At 61.8% G+C, this 19,050-nt stretch overlaps 1 protein-coding gene across 1 annotated transcript; it reads right to left on the bottom strand.

Annotated features, from left to right (window-relative positions):
• Positions 1–1,818: 1,818 nt before the first annotated feature.
• On the bottom strand, positions 1,819–18,634 carry GRIN2C (glutamate ionotropic receptor NMDA type subunit 2C). The gene is made up of 13 exons (XM_060081303.1): positions 18,518–18,634; positions 13,052–13,465; positions 10,470–11,068; positions 10,052–10,166; positions 8,742–8,953; positions 8,420–8,585; positions 7,923–8,076; positions 6,343–6,468; positions 5,792–6,021; positions 5,244–5,404; positions 4,556–4,743; positions 3,370–3,602; positions 1,819–2,919 (listed from the first exon to the last, which is right to left on the bottom strand). The coding sequence occupies exons 1-13, from the start codon at positions 18,632–18,634 to the stop codon at positions 1,819–1,821; spliced, it is 3,816 nt and encodes a 1,271-aa protein (XP_059937286.1).
• Positions 18,635–19,050: the final 416 nt, after the last annotated feature.

Raw genomic sequence — 19,050 nt, 5'->3', positions numbered from 1 at the left:
GGCGTCACCTGCTGCAGCCTTCCAGCCGGCGCTGCGCGCAGACCCTGACCCAGAGAGCTCAGGTCCAGGGACTGGGGGCCAGCGGTTAACCCTCTCACCTCCAGTGGCTGCAACCAAGGTCAAGCTCCCTTCCGCGGCACTGGCCTCTAGCACCGCCCTAGACTCACACTCACAGCCTGTTTTTGAGCCCCCACCCCGATCCTGGACCTGCATCCGTGAAAATCCATGGGGCAGAGAATGTGAAATGACTATAATGGGCTCGGGGGGCACACATTCTTGTGGTTGTCAGGCCCTCCAGCCAGGAACGGAGGGGTACTGGCAATTTCCACCACTCTACCATTTCAGCGGCTCTCGCCCCTAAAACCAAACAAAAAAACTTCCAGTTTTCATGGCTCCAGCCCCAGCAGTGGAATATTTGGAGACTGGAGAGGGGACCCAGCCTCCTGGGAGCCAGCAAGGAGCCGTGTGGGTAAGGGCACTGGGCCGTGGCCGCGTGTGGTACTGGCATCCAGCACTGCCCTCCCCAGCCCCCTCCCTACTACATGGAGTTAAGTTTCTGCCCTGCTTCACCCAAATTGCCGGGGACAGCAAGGCCTTGGACTTCACAGGCTCACAGTCAGAAAAGGCTCTAACGGCACCAACTATGCTCACCGTGTTTGCAGAACGGATGGAAGGAGTGCTGGCTCGCTTTAGTCATTGTGGGGCTAAATGTAATCACAGAAGTGAAAGCACTGAAATTGGTAAGCTAGAGCCATCTTTTTAGATGGTTCACAGCCAGTGACATGTGACAGAGGAAGGAGATGGGGCTGAGAGCCCCAGAGGGAGGACAGAGAACTGAGATGTGGGACAGATTCTCTGACCTGGAGGTCTTTCCCTCCCAAGGCTGAGCCGTGCCTGACCCCGGAAGCCACCCATGCCAGGCTTCCAGAGCCAGCAGGCAGTCCGAGCCCTGCACAGCCACCACGGGGCGAACACAGCTGGCCAGGGCCCAGGAGAGCCCAGCAGGTTCCCCACAACAGACCTCCCTCCGCCGTTTCCACCATAACATTGTCAGGCTCCCATGGGGGCCCCTGGCAGGGCAGAACCCCCAGAGCCCCTGGCATGGGCCCTTCTTTACAAGGAGGTTGAAGGATGAGCTCCATCCATCACCACCAGAGCCCCCGTGCTGAGCACATTTGTCTCATTTGGCACCAGGGCGGGCAGGAGCTGGCACTGAATACCAAGTGGCTTCTGCTGCCTGGAGCCCTCTCTCAGCCTTACCTCCCGGATGCTCCACAAAGGGAGCTGCCCACCTGCTCTAGGCAGACACCCCATGTGGGATACTCCCATGATGCTCCTGTTGCCTACCAGCTCTGGTGTGCCCCCTCCAGGGATGCAGAATGAGGCAGCCAGGACCAGTGGGCTGTAAAAGGTTTGTTTAATGTCCCAGCACTCTGAGAAGAAACTCCAGCCAGCTGGAGCCAGGAGCAGGACCGCCCTGCCCCAACACCGAGCTCCAGCCTCCATGCTCCCACACCAAGCCCCCAGAAGCCATGACCAGGGACTGGCTCACAGCAGGGCAGGGAGACCCCACTGCTCCCTGTGACTCCATGCCAGGTGGGAAGGGATTTGCATAAGAAGATAGCAAAAGCCCAGCCCACACCAGGACCTGAGGCTGCTGAGGTCGCTGAGCTGACCATGGAAGACATCATCTGTCACCGGGTTCCCATGGCCAGGATTTCATGGCAGAGGCCAGAAAAGGCCGAGCCCAACTACCCCCTAACGCTGGCAGTGCCAGGCGGAGAATCCAGCTGAACAACAACCAGAATAGCTGACACCTCACACTTCTGATTCCAGGCTGGAGATCCGCCTCCAGGTGCAAGGTCGGGGGAAGCCGTGCATCCCACAGGCCACCCTGCTGAACTCTTCCAGCCCCCCAGTGTCCCTGTATTCTGTGCTCAGCCCCCGAGTCCTGCCCCTGTGCCCCGGAGGCCCCCAAGCCCCAGGAAGCCAGGGGCCGTGGCTGGCACAGGGTGGGAGGTGAGGGCAGACAGCCCCCCAGCAAAGCGGCAGGTGGGCATGGGCGTGGAGGCAGGCGTGCTGTCCGTGCGGCCAGGGTGGGGGCCCTGCCCACACCCCCTCCTGGCAGGCCTCCCGGTAGGACGGCAGCCGCATCGACTGCGCCTGCGTCCAGCGCCCACAGGCCGGGCGGGCACACCGGGAGGGCTCCGAGCTGGGCCAGGCGAAGGCCTCGGTCACTGAGCTGGGCAGGGAAGCGTGGCACGGGCGCGAACCTCGGGTCCAGGCCGCGCGCAGGAGAGCCTCCCGCCGGGCCAGCTGCTCCGGCCCAAGCAGCGGCAGGTCCTCGGGCTCGGGGGGCTCCGGGAAGAGCGGAAGGAAGGGGCACCCTGACCGGTTGGCTCGAGGGAAGGAGCTGTAGTGAAAGCGTTCGGGCGACTGAGGGTGCTGCGGGAGCGCGCGCCGTTCGGAGGCCGAGAGGTGCCGCCTGCCGCGCCCGGCCAGCGACAGCCGCCGCGCCTCCCAGGCCGGCCGGCCAGACACTCGGGAGACGTCGGGTAGGGAGGACTCGGGCGTCGGGGGGCGGCCCGGGGGCTGCGGGGCCCTACGCCCCAGCACGGTGCGGCCCCCGCCCGGCGACCCGCAGCCCGTGGGGCTCGGCTCGGGGGGCGGGCCGGGGGTGGGCGGCCGCGGACTGGGGCAGGCGGGCGGCGGGGGCGCACGGCGGCCGCCGCCCCAGCTCTCGATGGTGCGCGTGGCGCGGTCCAGGGAGCTGCTCACGCCCGCCGTGGTCACCATGTCGCGCGCCGCCTGCAGCATCTTGAGCACGCTGACCTGGGCCGAGCCGGCGGTGAGGTCCGGGCTGGGCGGCCGCGCTGGGCTGGCCAGGCTCTGCACCCCGCTAAAGCAGCTGTAGATGCCCTGGGCGGGAGGCAGGAGACCGACGCGCCGTGAGCAGCGCCCGCCCTTCCGGGACCGCCCCACGCCCCACGCCCCACGCCCAGGTGGGAAGCATCAGCCCAGGCGTCTCTAAGTCCCAGGACATAACTAACATTTGTTAAGCTCCTACTGTGTGCTGCTGGGAGAGCTTACAGTGGAGCTCTCTGAGGCACCAAGAGGGTAACTCCTTCTCCTAGAGTCACACAGCTTGTAAATGGCAGAGGACTCGAACCCCGGTCAGCCCGGCTCCAAAGTCCTGCCCTGCCTGTTGGAAAAGGGCTCTGCTTCTCACCTGCTGTGTGATGCTGGCAGGCCATGCCACCTCTCCAGACCTCAGTTTTTACATCTGTAAATGGGGCCATGGCCAGCTCTGACTTAGCTGGGTTGCTGCCCCTAAAGCTGGGGCCTGTCTAGGGTGGAGTGGGCACCCACCCTGCTGAAGGCCAGCAGGAAGTCCAGCCGGGACGCGTTGGGCACCGAGTGGCGCAGCTTCCGGTAGACCAGGTGCTCCCAGGCGAAGACCAGCAGGGCCAGCCCCATGGCCACGAGCAGCATGTAGAAGACGCCGGCCATGTTGTCGATGTCCAGCTTGCTGCTCACCACCTCGTTCTTCTCATTCTGGCAGATCCCCGAGAGCCACAGCCGCTCCAGCTTCTGGGTCTCCCCTGGTGGGGGCGAGGCACACCTGGCTCAGGAAGGACCCTTCCAGTGCTCACCCAAGCCTGGAGTGCGGAGGGGTCTGGGGCCAGGGTACCACCCCCCTGTAGGACCACACAGGGATCCAGCCCGGCAGGGGGGGAGGGGGGAGGGGGTGTCAATGAGCAGGAAGGAAGGAGAGCAGAGTGGGAGCTGGGGGGGGGAATGCCAGCCTCTGACATGCCCACCTCCCACAAGCCCACACTCCACATGCCCAGCAAAGGCTTGTTGACTGCATAAATTTTATCATTCATTTATTCATCAAACACTTATTGATCACCTACGTGCCAGGCATGGAGCTGGGCACACAGAGCCAAAAGGCCTAGGCCCCCAAGGGGGCTGCAAGCACCTTCATTGTTATCACTCGCATTATTCTATGGCACTGATGGAAAACCAGGCAGTTATTTATCTAATAGGGTTGGGACTCTAAATTCAAAGCTCTCTCTGGGTGTTGGGGCAGCCCAGCCGGGCCGCTCACACATGTGAGCCCCCGGGATACCAAGGCAAACCTGGGTTCTGGCTCTGGGATTAGGCAGACTGTTGGCGCTACCCCAGGTCATCTCAAGATGCAATGGAGGGGAGGGGTCTTGAGAACAGTAAAGGAGTCCAGATGCCCCCAAACCTCCACTGTGTGGCCTAAGCTCCTTCCTGTCTTCCCATCCTGCAAGGGCTCCCCAGCTATTTCCTGCTCCCTCCCGGCAAACCAGTCCCTCCCCACGTCTCCATCCAGCTGCTCCTAATACCCCCCACCCAGCCACTGCACCCACCTCTCACCCCCAGAGACCTCTCTCCGTGCCCACGGGCCCTGGGCACTCAGAGGACAGTGGTGGAGATGTTGACCAGCCATCGGGCAGCTGTCCCGACCACGGGCTCTGTGGCCCACCCGGGACCCACCCCAGCCCCCATCAGCGGCTGCACCCACCGTCCCCCAGGAACTGCAGGAGCGCCAGGTCTATGGCCCGCTTCCAGTGGGAGTCCTTCTGCATGGCGATGCCATAGCCAGTGGTGGCAAAGACCTTGCCAGAGCCAATGGTGACCAGCTTGCAGCCCTCGTCCTTGCCCGCCATGTAGTTGAGGACAGCAGCGTCATAGATGAAGGCATCCAGCTTCCTGGGGACAGGCTGAGCCCTCAGGCCAGGGATCAAGTGGAGTTCAGGGCACCAAACCTGGGGCCTGACAGGGGTCTGGGCCACGTGAGCCCACTGACCACCACCCAGGAGGGATGGATGGGCAGAGCCTTCTCTAGATCTCTGGGGTCCTGGTGCAGAGAAGCCCCCTCCCACAGCTTCAGAACCCCACCTACCCTCCTCCTCAGAGAGGCCAGGGGACACTCTGCTCCCAGAGGACACACCCTCTCTGCCCTCCAGGCCCCTAAAGATCCTAAGAAGGTCACAACCAACACCTGAGGGCAAGGCTGAACCTTGGTCAATACCACAGCTGCGTCTCTGGGCTCTGGTGGGCGTCCTCAAGCTTCACTCTGCCCCAAGACCTCCTCACCCCCTCCCCGGGGTTCCTACATGGCAACCCAGTCTCACCATCCCACCTTGGGTCTCTCGAGGAGACACGTGGGTAGAGACAGTCAGAGGGTGGGTGCAGGACTGCGGACCCACCCCATCTTGAGGCTGCTAAGCGCATCCTCCACTGAGCGCTGGTTGAACTTGACCATGTGGGTGTGCATGTCGCGGTAGTTGCTGCGGATGTTCCGCTCCGTGCTACCGTTGGGCACGGTGCCGAAGCGGAAGGGTGGGTACTGATCCTGAGGCCGCTGGAACTGCACGCAGAGGGCAGCCACCATTCATAACCCCTCCTCCAACCCTCCAGGCGCCCCCGGCCCCGACCCCATCCCCCTAGTCTGGACTTGAATAGCGAGCGCAGCATGGTCTTAGAGACTGTCCAGCCCACGCCGGTGTTTTACAAACAAGGAAACTGAGGCCGGGACAGGGAGAGACTTACTCAAGGCCACTTAGTCAGTGGACCTGAGCCATCTCCCCCTGTCCCCGTCCCCAGCCCCCTCCTCCCCAGGCTCCCCCGCTTCTGCCTGCTCCCGCCTCCAGTTCAAATTCCACTGATTCTAACTGTCCTGTGTCCCACCCAACGCCTGCCCCTGGCTGCAGCATCCCCCACAACCCTCCAACAGCACCCTCTGGGGCTCCAGAACCTTCTTGTCACTGAGGCCAGACACAGTGTCGATGTACTGCTCCTGGATCATGAAGGCGGCCAAGTTGGCAGTGTAGCTGGCGAGGAAGATGACGGCGAAGAAAGCCCAGACCAGGACCATGATCTTGCTGGTGGTGCCCCGGGGGTTCTCGATGGGCACCGAGTTGTTGAAGACCAGTGCCCAGAGCAGCCACACAGACTTGCCGATGGTGAAGGACGGGCCCCCAGACTCTGGGGGTGAAAGGGAGGACACTGGTGCTCCTCTTGCCCGGGACAGAGGGGGTCAGGTTCAGCCCACCCCACTCCACAGCTCCTGTCTCTGCTCTGTCCTGGGTGGAGACCCCATCCCTGGCCGTCCCCACCCCAGGGCACGTCAACTCACCTGGCTTCTCTCTCTCTCTCTCTCATGCATCTGATTGGCCCCCTGCATATTGTCCGAAGGCCAGGGACCTCCCCCACGGGGCATTCTCTGAAAGGCCCCTCTGGCCCTGAACCCACCCCTCCTGGAAGTTCCAGCCCTGCCCCTGCTCCCAGGCCCAGGGGGAAGCTGACTCTTGCCGCTGGTGAGGTTCTGGTTGTAGCTGACGGGGCTGAAGTACTCAAACATGAAGACGGTGATGGCCACCACGGTGAGGCACATGACAAACATCATCACCCACACGGCAGGGCTGTAGGGCTCTGGGAACAGAGGCAGGAGGTTCAGAGGCATCGGCGCTGTGTGTCCCCCCAACAGCTCAGGAGTTCTGGGTGCAGACAGGTGGGCCCATGTGGTCATCAGCCCCGTGGACTGAGCCGAGGGGTTTCTGACTCTCAGAGCAGTGGAGCCCCAGGAGAGACGCCATCCCCCAGGGAGGTCAGGCTCCCCAGCATTCTTGGTCTCTCTCCTCCATCTGCCCTGGGCCAGGGTCCCATCACCCACCACCCACCCTAGGAAACCTCCCTTTGATTCCACATCTCCCCTGGCTCTCATTCTCCCTCTTCCCCCCACTTCCTTTCGCCAAATCCCTGAGGGTGGCCCCTCAAAGCCCCAGGAGCAAGCTCAGGGAATTCCCTCTGCTTTCCTCCTCTCCTTCCTCGCCGCCAGCACCTCTGCCCACGCTCCTGGGTCTGGAACTCCACCCCCCGACACCCCCCGGGCCCAGCATGGGTGAGCTGCTTGGAATCAGAGCTCTGAAGCCAAGTCTTACCCCTCATCCTACTGACACAGAAACCGAGGCCTGAGGGGCTGGGGAGACCGACCTGAGGTTTCTGACAAAATCATTTCAGTCTCCCTGAGTGAGAAGTCATTACTGCCCAAAGCATTTGCTCCTTTGATACAATGCCCATCCTACGAAGTGGAGTTTGTTGCCTTCCCTGTGGCTGAGGAACCCTGGTCAGAGAGGTTCAGTGACTTGCCCAAGGCCACACAGCAGGAAGAGGCAGACCTGGGATTCCCTCTTCTGCTCCTGGTCAAGAGGCTCACCTGTCCTCAGGGCTCTTTGAACCATCCCACACTGCAAGTCCCACCTGAGCTTCTGACTGGGTGCTCTGGGAAGGCCAGGGCTATGGCTGGATCCCAGCACCTAGCATGGGACCTGGCACAAGGGAGCTGCCCAAGAAATGCTGAATTCCTAATCAAGTCAGAAACTAGCCTGGCTTCCCATGCTCTGGCTTGGCTCCTCCAACCCCCCGTGAATCTTCTCCCTTTGTCCCAGTGTCCCAGCCCAGGAGTTCCCTGGCGGTCCAGTGGTTAGGACTCTGTGCTTTCACTGCTGAGGGTGCGGGTTCAATCCCTGGTCAGGGAACTAAGATCCCGCAAGCCATGAGGCCAAAAAATGAAACACAAAACAATGTCCCAGCCCACCAGGCACCTCCTGAAGTCAGCCTGCCTTCCTGGTTTTCCTGTCCCTCACGAGGGCACCACATTTTACCCCGCCCTTACCGAGCACCTGGGCTCAGGACTGAACCTGGACGTCACCTCTTCCCTCTCCGTCTACCCACCTATTGTAGCTCAGGCCTCTGGCTAACCTCCAAGGACCCAAGGCTGCAGTGCTGTCCTCTGGGGTCCACCCCAAGCTCCCCATCTCCACCCATGCTCCACACGTCCACTTCGTGGGCCCCTCTGCGCTATCCCTGCCCACCCCGAGCCGCACCCAGGAAGGCCGAGGGGGAGACGGTGCCGTTGCTGCGAGCCACCATCACGCTGATGCCCGTCTCCACAAAGGGCACAGAGAAGTCCACGATCTCGGAGCGCTCCTCATTGATGGTGAGGGAGCCGATGGCCATGTCTGCCCGCTTGTAGTACACCTGGGGGTCAGGCCCAGATCAGAGGAGGGGCTCCCGCAGGCTGGAGGACTCCCCCGCTCCCCTCCCAGCCCCGCAGCCAGCACCCACCAGCTGAGTCAGTTGTTCCCACTTGGGTCCTCAGAGCTCCACTGTCAGTACTGACCCCAGGGGTCATCATTGGTGCCAGCACAGTGCCCCTGCCAGTTTGGAGACCCTTAGGAGCTGGGCCTGGGTCCCACCCTGACTGATCCCCAGAACAGGAGGAAACACCTAAGGAACATCGGGGCGTGGCTGACGGATGGATGGGGCCCAGGGCAGCAGGCGGGCAGGTGGGCGGGCGCAGGTGGCCTGGGGGCGGGCCTACCTCCCCGATCATGCCGTTCCACACGCCGCGCACCCTCTTGCCATGCTTGCCGTTGGTCACCAGGTACAGATTGTAGGAGAACTTGACCACCTTGGCCAGCTTCTTGAGGATGTCGATGCAGAAGCCCTTACAGCAAAGCTTGGTGTAGGGGGCCGTGTCACCACTGCTGCCACCAAGAGACCAGCAGGGGTCAGAGCCAGCGGCTCCTCCCAGCCTGGTGGGTGGACGCCCACCCCTATGCCCAAGCATAAGACACACACAACGCCCGCCATCGCACGGCGGCACACGGCTCACACCGGGCCTCCCGGGTGTTCTCGCGGACCTGAAGGTGTGGTTGCCATGCCGGCGGCAGGGCACAGTGTTGGGCACGCAGCCGCCTGTGCCAGGGTCGGGGCTCTCCACGATGACAAAGGGTCGCTCTTCCAGCGTGGCCACCGTCAGGTGCCGGCTGTCCACCACGGGCTGCAGGGAGGCACTGTAGCGAGGCCATACCGGGTACTTCATGTGGAGGACACCATGGTCCCAGCGCCCCACCTGCAGAGGGTGACCGGCCTCAGCCCGGGACCTTCAGCCCCACTAAGCCCACACTATAGGTGGGGCCTCTGGGCGAGGCCTGCCAGGACCAAGAATCCCCCCACCACACCTAAGGTCACTTGGGGCAGGACGAAGCAGGGCCTGGGGCGGGAGCATCTGGAGAACAGGAGCGTCGGGGCAAGGGGCTGGGCGAGGGGAGGGCTCCCTGCAGCCTCCCCGGCTTCTGGTCCCTGCACTTTCCAGGCCAGCCTCCACACTGCTGCTGACTCACGGCCTCTTCCTAAAGCCCAGACCTGAGCCTGTCACACCGCACTCATTCCCCCAAGCTTCACATAAAGTCCTTAGCCCAGCACTCAAGGCCCTTCACGGGTCCAATTTATCTCCATCACCCTACCCTTCTTCCCCAGTCCCCACACCTCCAAACGCATCACTTAAAAATGCTCCAGGGGAATTCCCTGGCAGTCCAGTGGTTAAGACTCGGCGCTTTCACTGCCATGGGCCCTGGTTCAATCCCTGGTCAGGGAACTAAGATCCCACAAGCTGCGTGGCATGGCAAAAACCAAAACCAAAACCAAACCAAAACCAAAAAACTAAACCCTCCTTCCCCTCAGTCTATACCAGGGTACTATCCCTTCCCGATGGGCTCCTACTCAACCATCCATAGCCCAGCCCAAATGTCCCAACTTCTGTGAAGCCTTCCCCAGTTTCCTCCTTTGAAGACAGAACTAATTTCTGCCCCTCCTCTCGATTCCCATAATGCTTTGCAAACATTTTTTCTTAAGCACTGACCTCCCCAAACTCTATTTGTTTACGTGTCCGTCTAGCCAGCACAGCTGTGGGTTACTCCTCCAGGGGCAGGACTGTGTAATAAGAGTGCTTGATAAGTTCTACAGTGAAGGGTGTTGTGGGAGCCCGGAGCAGGCCTGCCTCAGACCCCCTGGGGGACCTGGAAGGCTTCTCAGTGGAAATGTTTCAGCTGAGACCTGAAGGATGAGGGGCTGGATGAGGGACAGAAGGGCCTCTCTGCTCAGCTGTGGGACAAGAGAGGGGGATAAAATGAAAGGGTACCGAGGGCCCCTGGGCTCACCCCCTTCTCACCATCTCCCAGAGGCGGTGCCGGTTGAGGGCGATCACTACCATGGTGGGCTGGACCAGGTACCCACCAGGGCTGAAGGAGAAGTCCCGGCCCTCCCAGGTGACATTCAGTAGGTGCCTGCGAGGGGGGAGAAGCCAGGGTCCCCTTAGCCCCGACCAGGACCAGATGTGCCCTCCCCCACCTTCTGCCGCATCACCGCCAGCAGCAGGTAGCATTTGTGTAATTATTGTTCTGTTTCCCTGTGTTGACCCCCGAGATCCTCACCACACCCTCACACCCCGCTCTTTTCTCAGATGAAGAAACAATGGCCCAGAGAGGTGAGGTCACTTGGCCCCAGGCACACACCTAGTGGGAGGTGTGACCAGTGAGCCCAAACTCACGGCCACTCGTGGCCATCCTATGCCCTGGGCAGGTGCCCACCTGTAGAAGGCCTTCCGGGCAGGGCTGACAGGCCCAGGGTGGCCGCGGCACTCCTCAGCCGGGGCAGGCAGGGCGCCGTGCTGGCGCCGGTAGCCGTGGGCGCCGAGGGCCAGGATGGCCACGCCGTCGCGGACTTTCTGGCGCAAGCTGAGGCGCCAGCTCTCGGTGACGACGCTGATGAGGCCCACGGGGAAGGCGGCGGGGGGCGCGTCGGTGCTGCCCAGCGCCAGGTTGGGCACCAGCCACACGTGCCCGGGCCCCACCAGGCCGGCCTGGGCCGCCTCGGCAAACAGCACCTCGGCCTCCTCGCGCGAGCAGTAGGCCACCAGCACCGGGGCGTCGAGCTGGCGCAGCAGGCGCTGGGTGTGGGCGCGCGTCCCGCCGGGGTCCAGCTCCAGCGTGAGCACGTCCAGCAGCCGCCAGCCCACGTAGCTGGCGTCGGCGACGGCGCGCACGATCTCGAGGAAGAGGGCGTGGCCCGGGTGCAGGCTGGTGATCACGGCGAACGCGCTCCAGTCGTACTCCTCCAGCACCTTGAACAGCACCTGCAGCTGCTGCTCCAGGGACACGCCCAGCTGCAGGAAGGCGGAGCCCGGCTCCTAGGGGGAGGGGTGGGGCCTGAGCGGAGGGTAGGGCGAGCCGAGTCCCGCCCCGCCCCAACTTCCACTCCCTCCGGCAACTTCCACTCCCTCCGGCAACCCCCACACACCCTTGCGTCGGAAGGTGCTGGATGTCCCGGGAGCCCTAGTCTCGCGATAACCTCCCTCCCGCCCGCCCCGCACGTGGTTCCCAGCCCCTGCCGCCCATTAGAATGCCCTGGAGAGATTTTTTTAATATTCGTGCCTGACCAAGGCTGGACCGCAAACCAGCAGCAGCAGCGTCAGCTGGGAGCTTGTAGGAAATGCAAATTCTCGGGCGCAGTGCTCACCTGCTGGATCAGAATCCCTGAGGATGGCGCCCGGGAATCTGTATTTCAACAAGCTCTTTAGGTGACTCTTGAGCCCACTAGTCCAGACCAACTGAATGGGAATCTTAGAAATGGTACACTGGGTGTCTGTATTTTTCTAAAGCACTGTGAGGGTGGAGAACCACCGTGCTGAGAGCTAATGTCAGGCCCACAGGTAACTGGGAAAGCACCATCCTCTATGGAGCCCTGGGGATGAGAATGTCCTTCCTCTCTACTGCCTCTGCCACCACAAACGCCCGGACACTGCAAGAACGAGCCTGGGCTAGCGCAAGCCTCTCCTAGCTGTGGGTTCCCTGCTGCCACTGCAGCCCCTCCAAGATTTCGCCACACTGCGACTGTCCCAATCTTTTAAAAAAGCAACTCCGAGAAAACTCTACAGGACAAGTAACCCAGTTCCTTCAACAAACAAATTTGCAAGGAAAAAAGAGAGAGATGGGCTTCCCTGGTGGCGCAGTGGTTGAGAGTCCGCCTGCCGATGCAGGGGACACGGGTTCGTGCCCCGGTCCGGGAAGATCCCACATGCCGCGAAGCAGCTGGGCTCGTGAGCCATGGCCGCTGAGCCTGGGCGTCCGGAGCCTGTGCTCCGCAACGGGAGAGGCCACAGCAGTGAGAGGCCCGCGTACCGCAAAAAAAAAAAACAAAAACAGAAGAGGAGAAGTGGGTCCCCGGGGGTAAGGCTGAGGCAGGGTTGGCCTGGGATGGATAGGGGCTACATGGGGTCATTATACTCTTCTACTTTTACGTATGCTCAAAATTCCCCATAATAAAAATATAATCATAAAAGAAAGGCAAATCAGATCAGTCTCCCCTCAACACCTTCTTCAGCTCCTCACTTACTTTGAGTAAAACCTGAATGTCCTCCCGTGTGGTTGGGACCTCACCTCCCTCTCCAGGCTCCTGTCTGTTCCTCAGACACTCTGTGCTCCTTCTCACCTCTGGGTGTTCACACCACCTGCTCCCTCCGCCTGGAACACTCTCCCCCAGTCCACCCCACACACATACCTTGTCAACCCCCCCTCATCCTCCAGGTCTCGGCTTAGGTGTCATTTCTTAGGAGACCTTCTCTGACCAACCCCAGACCCAGAAGGGGTCCCACTGGACTCCCTCGGGGCATCCTGTGTTTTTCCTTCAGGACTAGGATCCCAGCTGTGATTGCTGGTGAATGTGTGTTTAGAACTTTCTCCCCACAGGACAGCAAGGGCATGACCTGCCCTTGGATGCTCTCCGCTGCAGGCCAGCTACATCAGATCCCACACCCACCCTGGCCCTGCACTTCTGGGTCTGGAGCCTGACCACGGAAGGCCAGAAAAACAGGGAGAAGGTGGGCAAGGGCTGCCCCAGAACTAGAGGTGGGTTTGGTACCTGCCCATCCCTCATCCAGACACACATGTGAAAGCAGCTCAGAAAGTTTATCTTCTAGAACATAGGAACATCATTCCCACAGCCTTCTCCTCCCTCACCCATGCCTCCCTCAGCCCTCACCCCCTTGCTGGGCCCACCCAATCCCAGTTTCCCAGGACCTAAGTGTCTCCCTGGCCCAGACTCAGCCCCTCTCCCCCAGCCCCAGCCTGGCTCCAGGCTCATGGGATGTAGGGACATGACTTTGAATGGGCACCTTGGGGGTGAGGACCACAGCAGAGCCCCCACTGATGCTGAGGATAGGCACGTGGGTCTGGAAGGAGATGAAGTCGAGGATCTGGGCCACGGCCTCGGTGTCCACGTTGTCCTCAAAGACGATGCCGTGGACTCGGGCAGTGCCCAGGAGCCCGCAGATCTGGGTGAGAAGACTGCTGGGGTTGGTGTTGTTGACACGCACGGTGAGTGGCTGGATCTCCATGGGCAGGTCCAGGAAGCTCTGGGGGGTGAGGCGGGTACGGGCCTGGGCCTGCGGTGGCCCCGAGCTGCCAAACACCACGGCCACCGTCACAGCCTGCTCGCCCTGACCCGGGCCCAGCCCTGCCCAGGCACCGAGGAGTGAGGTGAGCAGCAGGGCCGGCCCCAGGGCCCCACCCATGTCCACTGGAGGGTCCTGCAGAGAGACCAGGATAGGCACAGGGAGGGGGACAGAGGCACGGAGAGAAAAGATGAATGACAGAGAGGAGGCAAAGGCCAGAGTCAGAGGGACACACACCCAGAGGCTGAAAGAGAAGAGGGAGAAACCTCCCTCCACAAAGAGAGGCAGAGAGAGGGGGAGACAGACAGACACAGACAGACAAAGAGAAAGAGACAGAGAGGTTAGCTGAGTGTCCAAGCGCAGCCCAGAGGGCAGGACCCGGGAAGAACATGACCAGAATAGGGGCTCACTACTTCCATTCTACTGCTGAACATCAGGCTTGGCTAGAAAGGCCAGACCTTTGGAAACTCATCCATCTGGGTTCTGCCCCAGGCAGGTTCACAGCAAATGCTAATCTGGTGGGACTTCCCTGGTGGCGCAGTGGTTGGGAATACGCCTGCCAATGCAGGGGACACAGGTTCAAGCCCTGGTCAGGGGAGATCCCACATGCCGCGGAGCAACTAAGCCCGTGCGCCACAACTACTGAGCCTGCGCTCTAGAGCCCGTGAGCCACAACTACTGAAGCCCGTGCACCTAGAGCCTGTGCTCCGCAACAAGAGAAGCCACCGCAATGAGAAGCCCACGCACCGCAACAAAGGGTAGCCCCCGCTCGCCACAACTGGAGAAAGCCCGCGCACAGCAACAAAGACCCAACGCAGCCAAAAATAAATAAATAAATTTATTTTAAAAAAAAATGCTAACCTGGTACCAAGTGCATGGATATGAGTCAGAGAGACCTGAGTTCAAGTCCCAGTTCTGCCACTTACTAACTGTGTGATCTTGGGGAAGTTGCTTAGCCTCTCTGAGCCATGATTTCTTGCCTGCAGTAATCACAGGACCTACTTCACAGCAGTGGGAGGGCTACCCACTGTTGTCAGTATCCTTATCCTATAGGTGACAGCCCCACAGCCAGGTAAAGGAAGGCAGCTCTTGTAACACACACACACACACACACACACACACTCACACACACACACACACACACACACACCCCTTCTCCATCCTAAACTGAATCTAACATCCCCAAGGGCCCTGCTCTTCATAATCCTACCTGGCACAAAGCCCCCTCCTCCTGGGCACTGGATATCCCTACTCTATCCTCTGTGGCCTCAATTAGTAGCAGCTCTTCCGCAGCAGGAGTGTGTCACCAGTGATTTGTTCAGGGCTCGGGTTTATCTCACACATGACCTGCCACCCTAGGCCATCGCTGGTGTGAGGGATTTTTTAACCTACCCCAAGGGCCTGACGTGTATCCCTGCGAAACAAACATCATTGCTTTTGGACAAACAGCCACACCGGTGAGTGGTGCCCGCGGATGCAGCTCTCCCTCCCGGCTGGCCATCGGCCACAGCTTTGCCACCCTCTCCATCTCCATCACATCCCCAGTGAAACTTCTGAACAGGGGAGAGCCAAATGGTGACCAGACTGGGCTTGGTCTCATTTCAAAATGAGAAGACAGGATTTTTGGCAGGGGAGGGCATACTGTGCTCATTTTTGTGCCCTTGAAATCTCCCCCTGTGTATGGTTTCCCAGTACACTGACTTAGAACGTCAGCTTGGAGGCGTGTGATTCTAGGGTGGGAAGCTAAGTGTGCCATGCCCACCTCTACCTCCAATGAGGGATTTCAAATCACACCTGCAAAGAGCACTGTCGGGCTCATTTCTTCCTTTGCAAGTCCTCTCTGTGCTCATCTCTGCCCACCTCTGTAGCTTCCCCATCCTCTGGGAAGCCCGAAGCTTCCCCCACTTATGCCTCCCAGCTCTGAGCTCTAGAACCGTGCTGTCAAATACAGCAGCCACCAGTCACGTATGATGACTGAGCACTTAAATGTGGCTTGTCCAAACTGAGGTATGCTGCGAAGTGTAACATGCACGCTGGAGAGTGAAGACTTTGTATTACAAAAAGAAAATCTCTCACTAAGATTTTTATATGGATTACATGTTGAAGAAATATTTTAGCTACATTGAGTTAAACAACAGTGTTAGAATTCATTTCACTTTTCTTTTTCCTTTTTCTAAAGTGCCTACCTGTGGCTCTCGTTTTGTTCCTTTTGGATCACGTGACTCTAGATGAAGGACCCAGGTCCTCCCTCAACTCTGAGGGGGCACTGCCCCTAGAAACTCTCTCTGCTGGGAAGGTGTCCTCCAGGACTGGAGAGGAGGAGGAGAGGGAGTTGGTGCGGGTCTTGCCTCTCCCCAGGAGGGATTGCGGAATGCTCCTGGAGGGAGGGGCCTCAATCAGGCCAGTCTCTGAGCTTCAAATAGCAATGGGCAGATTCCAAGAGATTCAGGCTCCAGAGTCTCAGCACCACGTGGCATCCAGCCTCCTCCGCAAGGCAGGAGGTCATCCCGGAGCCCTGGCCTGATCCAACCTCCCACTTGCCTCCCCCTGGCCTCCCCCGTCTCCGCCTCCCATCCACCCACCCCGGCCTGCCCCACTGGCCTGAAACAGTCCTCTGGCCACTGCACCCCTCCTCAAAGAGCACAGCTGCTCCCTGGTGCCCACAAATGAAGTCCAGACACCTGGGTCCCGTGGACAGAGCCCCACGCACCCTAACTGTCAGGGTCCCCTCCGTGCACCCCACACTTCCTCCAGTCTGGTGGCCAGACAGCTCCCGCTGTCATTATCTCCAGGCCTTTGCTCTGCCGTTCCCTCGGGTTACAATGTCCTCTTCCCACTGACTCTCTCTTGTCTACAGGACAAATTCCAGAATTTTCAGAGCCCCACCTAAATCCCTCTCCCACAGAGCACCTGCCTTAGTGCCTGACGGCTCTGGAAATACGGGTGAGAAGACACAGGGTCTGGGTCTGGCTCTAGGCCAGTTGCCCTTCTCCCCCTCACCAGCCCCCACCCCCCGGGTTGGGGAGCTCCTGGCTATGCCTCTGCGATGTCTCCCTCATCATTCTGCTCCCTGTTGCAGGAATTTGCCCACTCCATGATGCCCCCGCCCCATACTGGACTGTTGTCTTAAGGACCTCTGCCCACCCACTTGCCGCCCGCACCTTTCACAAACGTGCTGGTAATATTTGATGAACACCCGGACCCCCAAAAAGCCCGGCGGAGAGTGGCAGTGGGGACACTCAGCATCACCTTGAACGGCCTGAGCACCTCCACGAGCTTAGGGCTCTTCTCTTCCCCCTGCTCCCCCAATCCCAGGCAGGCTCCCGCACACGGACGTGCACACGCACTCACACTCCAGACATCTGATGGCCGCCCCCTCTTCTAAGCCGGGAGCCTCGGTCCCAGGAGTCGGCCTAACCCACCAACCGCGCTGTTTCCCGGGCGCCCAGGGACCCCGGCTGCGCGGCTCCTCTGGATCCACTGCCCTCCGAGTGAGCGGCCTCAGCTTTGCCGTCGGGTTTCCCTCCCTCCATTTTGCCGAGCTAAGACCTGAACCCAGGCGCCAGGGGAGAAGATCACCCCTCCACCTTGCCCCCACTGGCGCGGTCACCGAGGTCTCCCTCCTCCAAGACGAACCCGCCCCCCCACCCCAGCTGATTCCTCCCGGAACCCCCGGGGGAATCTCTTACACTCGGGCTGTGAAGTTCGGGGTATTTTTAGGCCAGCGATAAATAATTCATAGGGAACGTGGCATCGGACTCCCCCCGCGGGAGGAGGGGGCGCGAGCGGCGAGAGCCACCGTCACCCGCGGCTCAAGGACACTCGCCATGCGGCGGCAGCAGCGGCGGCAACTCCGGGCGCGGGGACCCGCGCCACGCCTCCTGGCGGCCAAACTGGGCACCACGCACTCCGCGCCCCCCCGCCTCGCTGCTACCCTCTGCGGGGGTCCCGGCTCCCAGGCCCCCATACCCACTGCCCCAAGCTGCGTCGCCACCCCAAGCCCCGCGGGTGGGGGACGCCGAGTTCGCCTGGCAGGCGGGGCTGTAGGCGGGTACCAGCCCAGCCCTGCCCTAGGGAGAACCCAGGAGTCCGGTTCCCGACCTACCCAGTCCCCTTCACGTTCCTCTTCGAATTCCTAACGGGGTTTAGGAGCAGGTTGGAAACGGACTGGCGCAGCCAGAAACTAGACGGGCTCTGAGACTGAGCAGACGAGCTCCCCCCCCCACCCCCGCCCAAGTTCCTTTCCTCAGTTTCTCCAAAGCCCGGGTCGGATCGAGCCAGGGCGGTGCCACTATCAGAGGGCTGGGGACTGAGTCCGAAGTCCCGACGGGTGAGCAGGACTAGGACAAGTGGGGTGAGCGTCAGGGCCCCGCAGGAATTCCCCCTTCGCTCACCCAGCAGGACCTTGGGATGGGTCGTGGGACGCACCCTTGGCGATTTTCTGGCCACTGGGTCTTTTGCCTTCGTTTGGCCCTGGCCCTGCTCACCTAGGCCTGGCACGAACCGCCTTCTGCCGCAGGAGGCTCAGTGGCTCCCCTTCCCCGCCGTCGGGGATCCTGGTCGAAGCCCCGGGGGACCAGAGCAACACGCTGGTGGGGCAGCCAGGGCCCAGCGCACCCGGGCTCTCGGCTCTCCCAGGTCCTCTTCGCCCACCCTTCCTTTCCCCTCCTCGGAGCCTGGGTCCGCAGGGCGCGGGGCCAGCATTTGGGAAGAGCCCACCACCCGGTGAAAGCCCACGCTGATTTCCTGAGGTCAGAGGAGGGAGCGCTCTACCGAAGGAAGAGCTGGGAGGGGAGGGTCTGGAGGACTTACAGCCGGTGAAGGGGCGGGAGTGTGAAGGCAGATGCGCGCGGTAGGTGCTCAGCAGACCTCCGGGAGCAGGGGGCCGGGCTCCTGGAGCCACCGACAGCCCCCTTTCGTCCTCTCTGCTCCGTGCCCTCTCCAGCCCCCTCCGCTCTGGCCGAACCCAGCCCCGCTCCCCAGCCCCCGCCCGGCTTCCAGCAGCAACAGTTGCGGGGCCCGCAGCCCAGACTCCCACGTCCCGCACCGCACCCTCCCCTGCGGTGCCGCGGTGCCGGGCGAAAGAGCTGGAGGGCTCGGCGACCCAGGAGACGAACGTCTTGGGCGCCTCGCCCGCGTCCTTCCCTCGCGCCCGCCGCGCGCCTGTCACCTCGGCCTCTCCCTCACCTCCTCTCCGCCCGCCCGGGTCCAAACCCCAGGCCCGGTCCCCGAGGGTCCCGGTCCCCCGGCGCCCCCTTCCTGGGGTTCCCTGCGCCCACCAGACTCTCCCCGGTGCCGCGCCATCTGTCTCCGCCGTCCTTGCCCGCGCGGCGCCTGAGCCCAGCCCCAAGTTGGCGGCGAAGTTGGCGCCCCCGGCTCGGCGCCCGCCACTCACCGGGGGGAAGGGGCGCTGCTACCGCGCCCAGAGCCCGCGCCGGCCGCCTCCCGCGCGCTGCATGTCCCCGCGCCTCGGCTCAGCGCGCTGGCGCGTGCTGTCCTAGCCCGCCGGGCGCCTGAGCTAGGGCGCCGCGGGGCCGGTGCCCGTGGCGCGGCCTGGCGGGCTGGACCGGGCCCGCCCCCCGCGCCGTTCTAGTGGCCCGCTCGGCGCCCGGCTCTGTCCCGGGCTGGGCAGCTCGCCGCGCCCAGGCTTTCCAGGGCTCACCAACCGGCTGTGGCGGAGCGCTTGCCGCCGCCGCCACCCGCGCGGGCCCGCCCCACCG

This window comes from Mesoplodon densirostris, chromosome 18 (genome assembly GCF_025265405.1).
Source record: "Mesoplodon densirostris isolate mMesDen1 chromosome 18, mMesDen1 primary haplotype, whole genome shotgun sequence".
Classification (NCBI taxonomy): domain Eukaryota; kingdom Metazoa; phylum Chordata; class Mammalia; order Artiodactyla; family Ziphiidae; genus Mesoplodon; species Mesoplodon densirostris.
Note: the sequence above shows the minus strand (reverse complement) of the source record. Positions and strands in the feature narration are given on the sequence as shown.

Excerpts from the sequence above, each read along its gene's own strand:
- GRIN2C (XM_060081303.1), bottom strand. The coding sequence starts at position 18,634 with ATGGCGCGGCACCGGGGAGAGTCTGGTGGGCGCAGGGAACCCCAGGAA. Across the intron at positions 8,954-10,051 it reads GGCACCGCCTCTGGGAGATG|GTGGGGCGCTGGGACCATGG; the intron begins GTGAGAAGGGGG and ends CACCCTCTGCAG. Across the intron at positions 3,603-4,555 it reads CCTGCAGTTCCTGGGGGACG|GGGAGACCCAGAAGCTGGAG; the intron begins GTGGGTGCAGCC and ends CGCCCCCACCAG.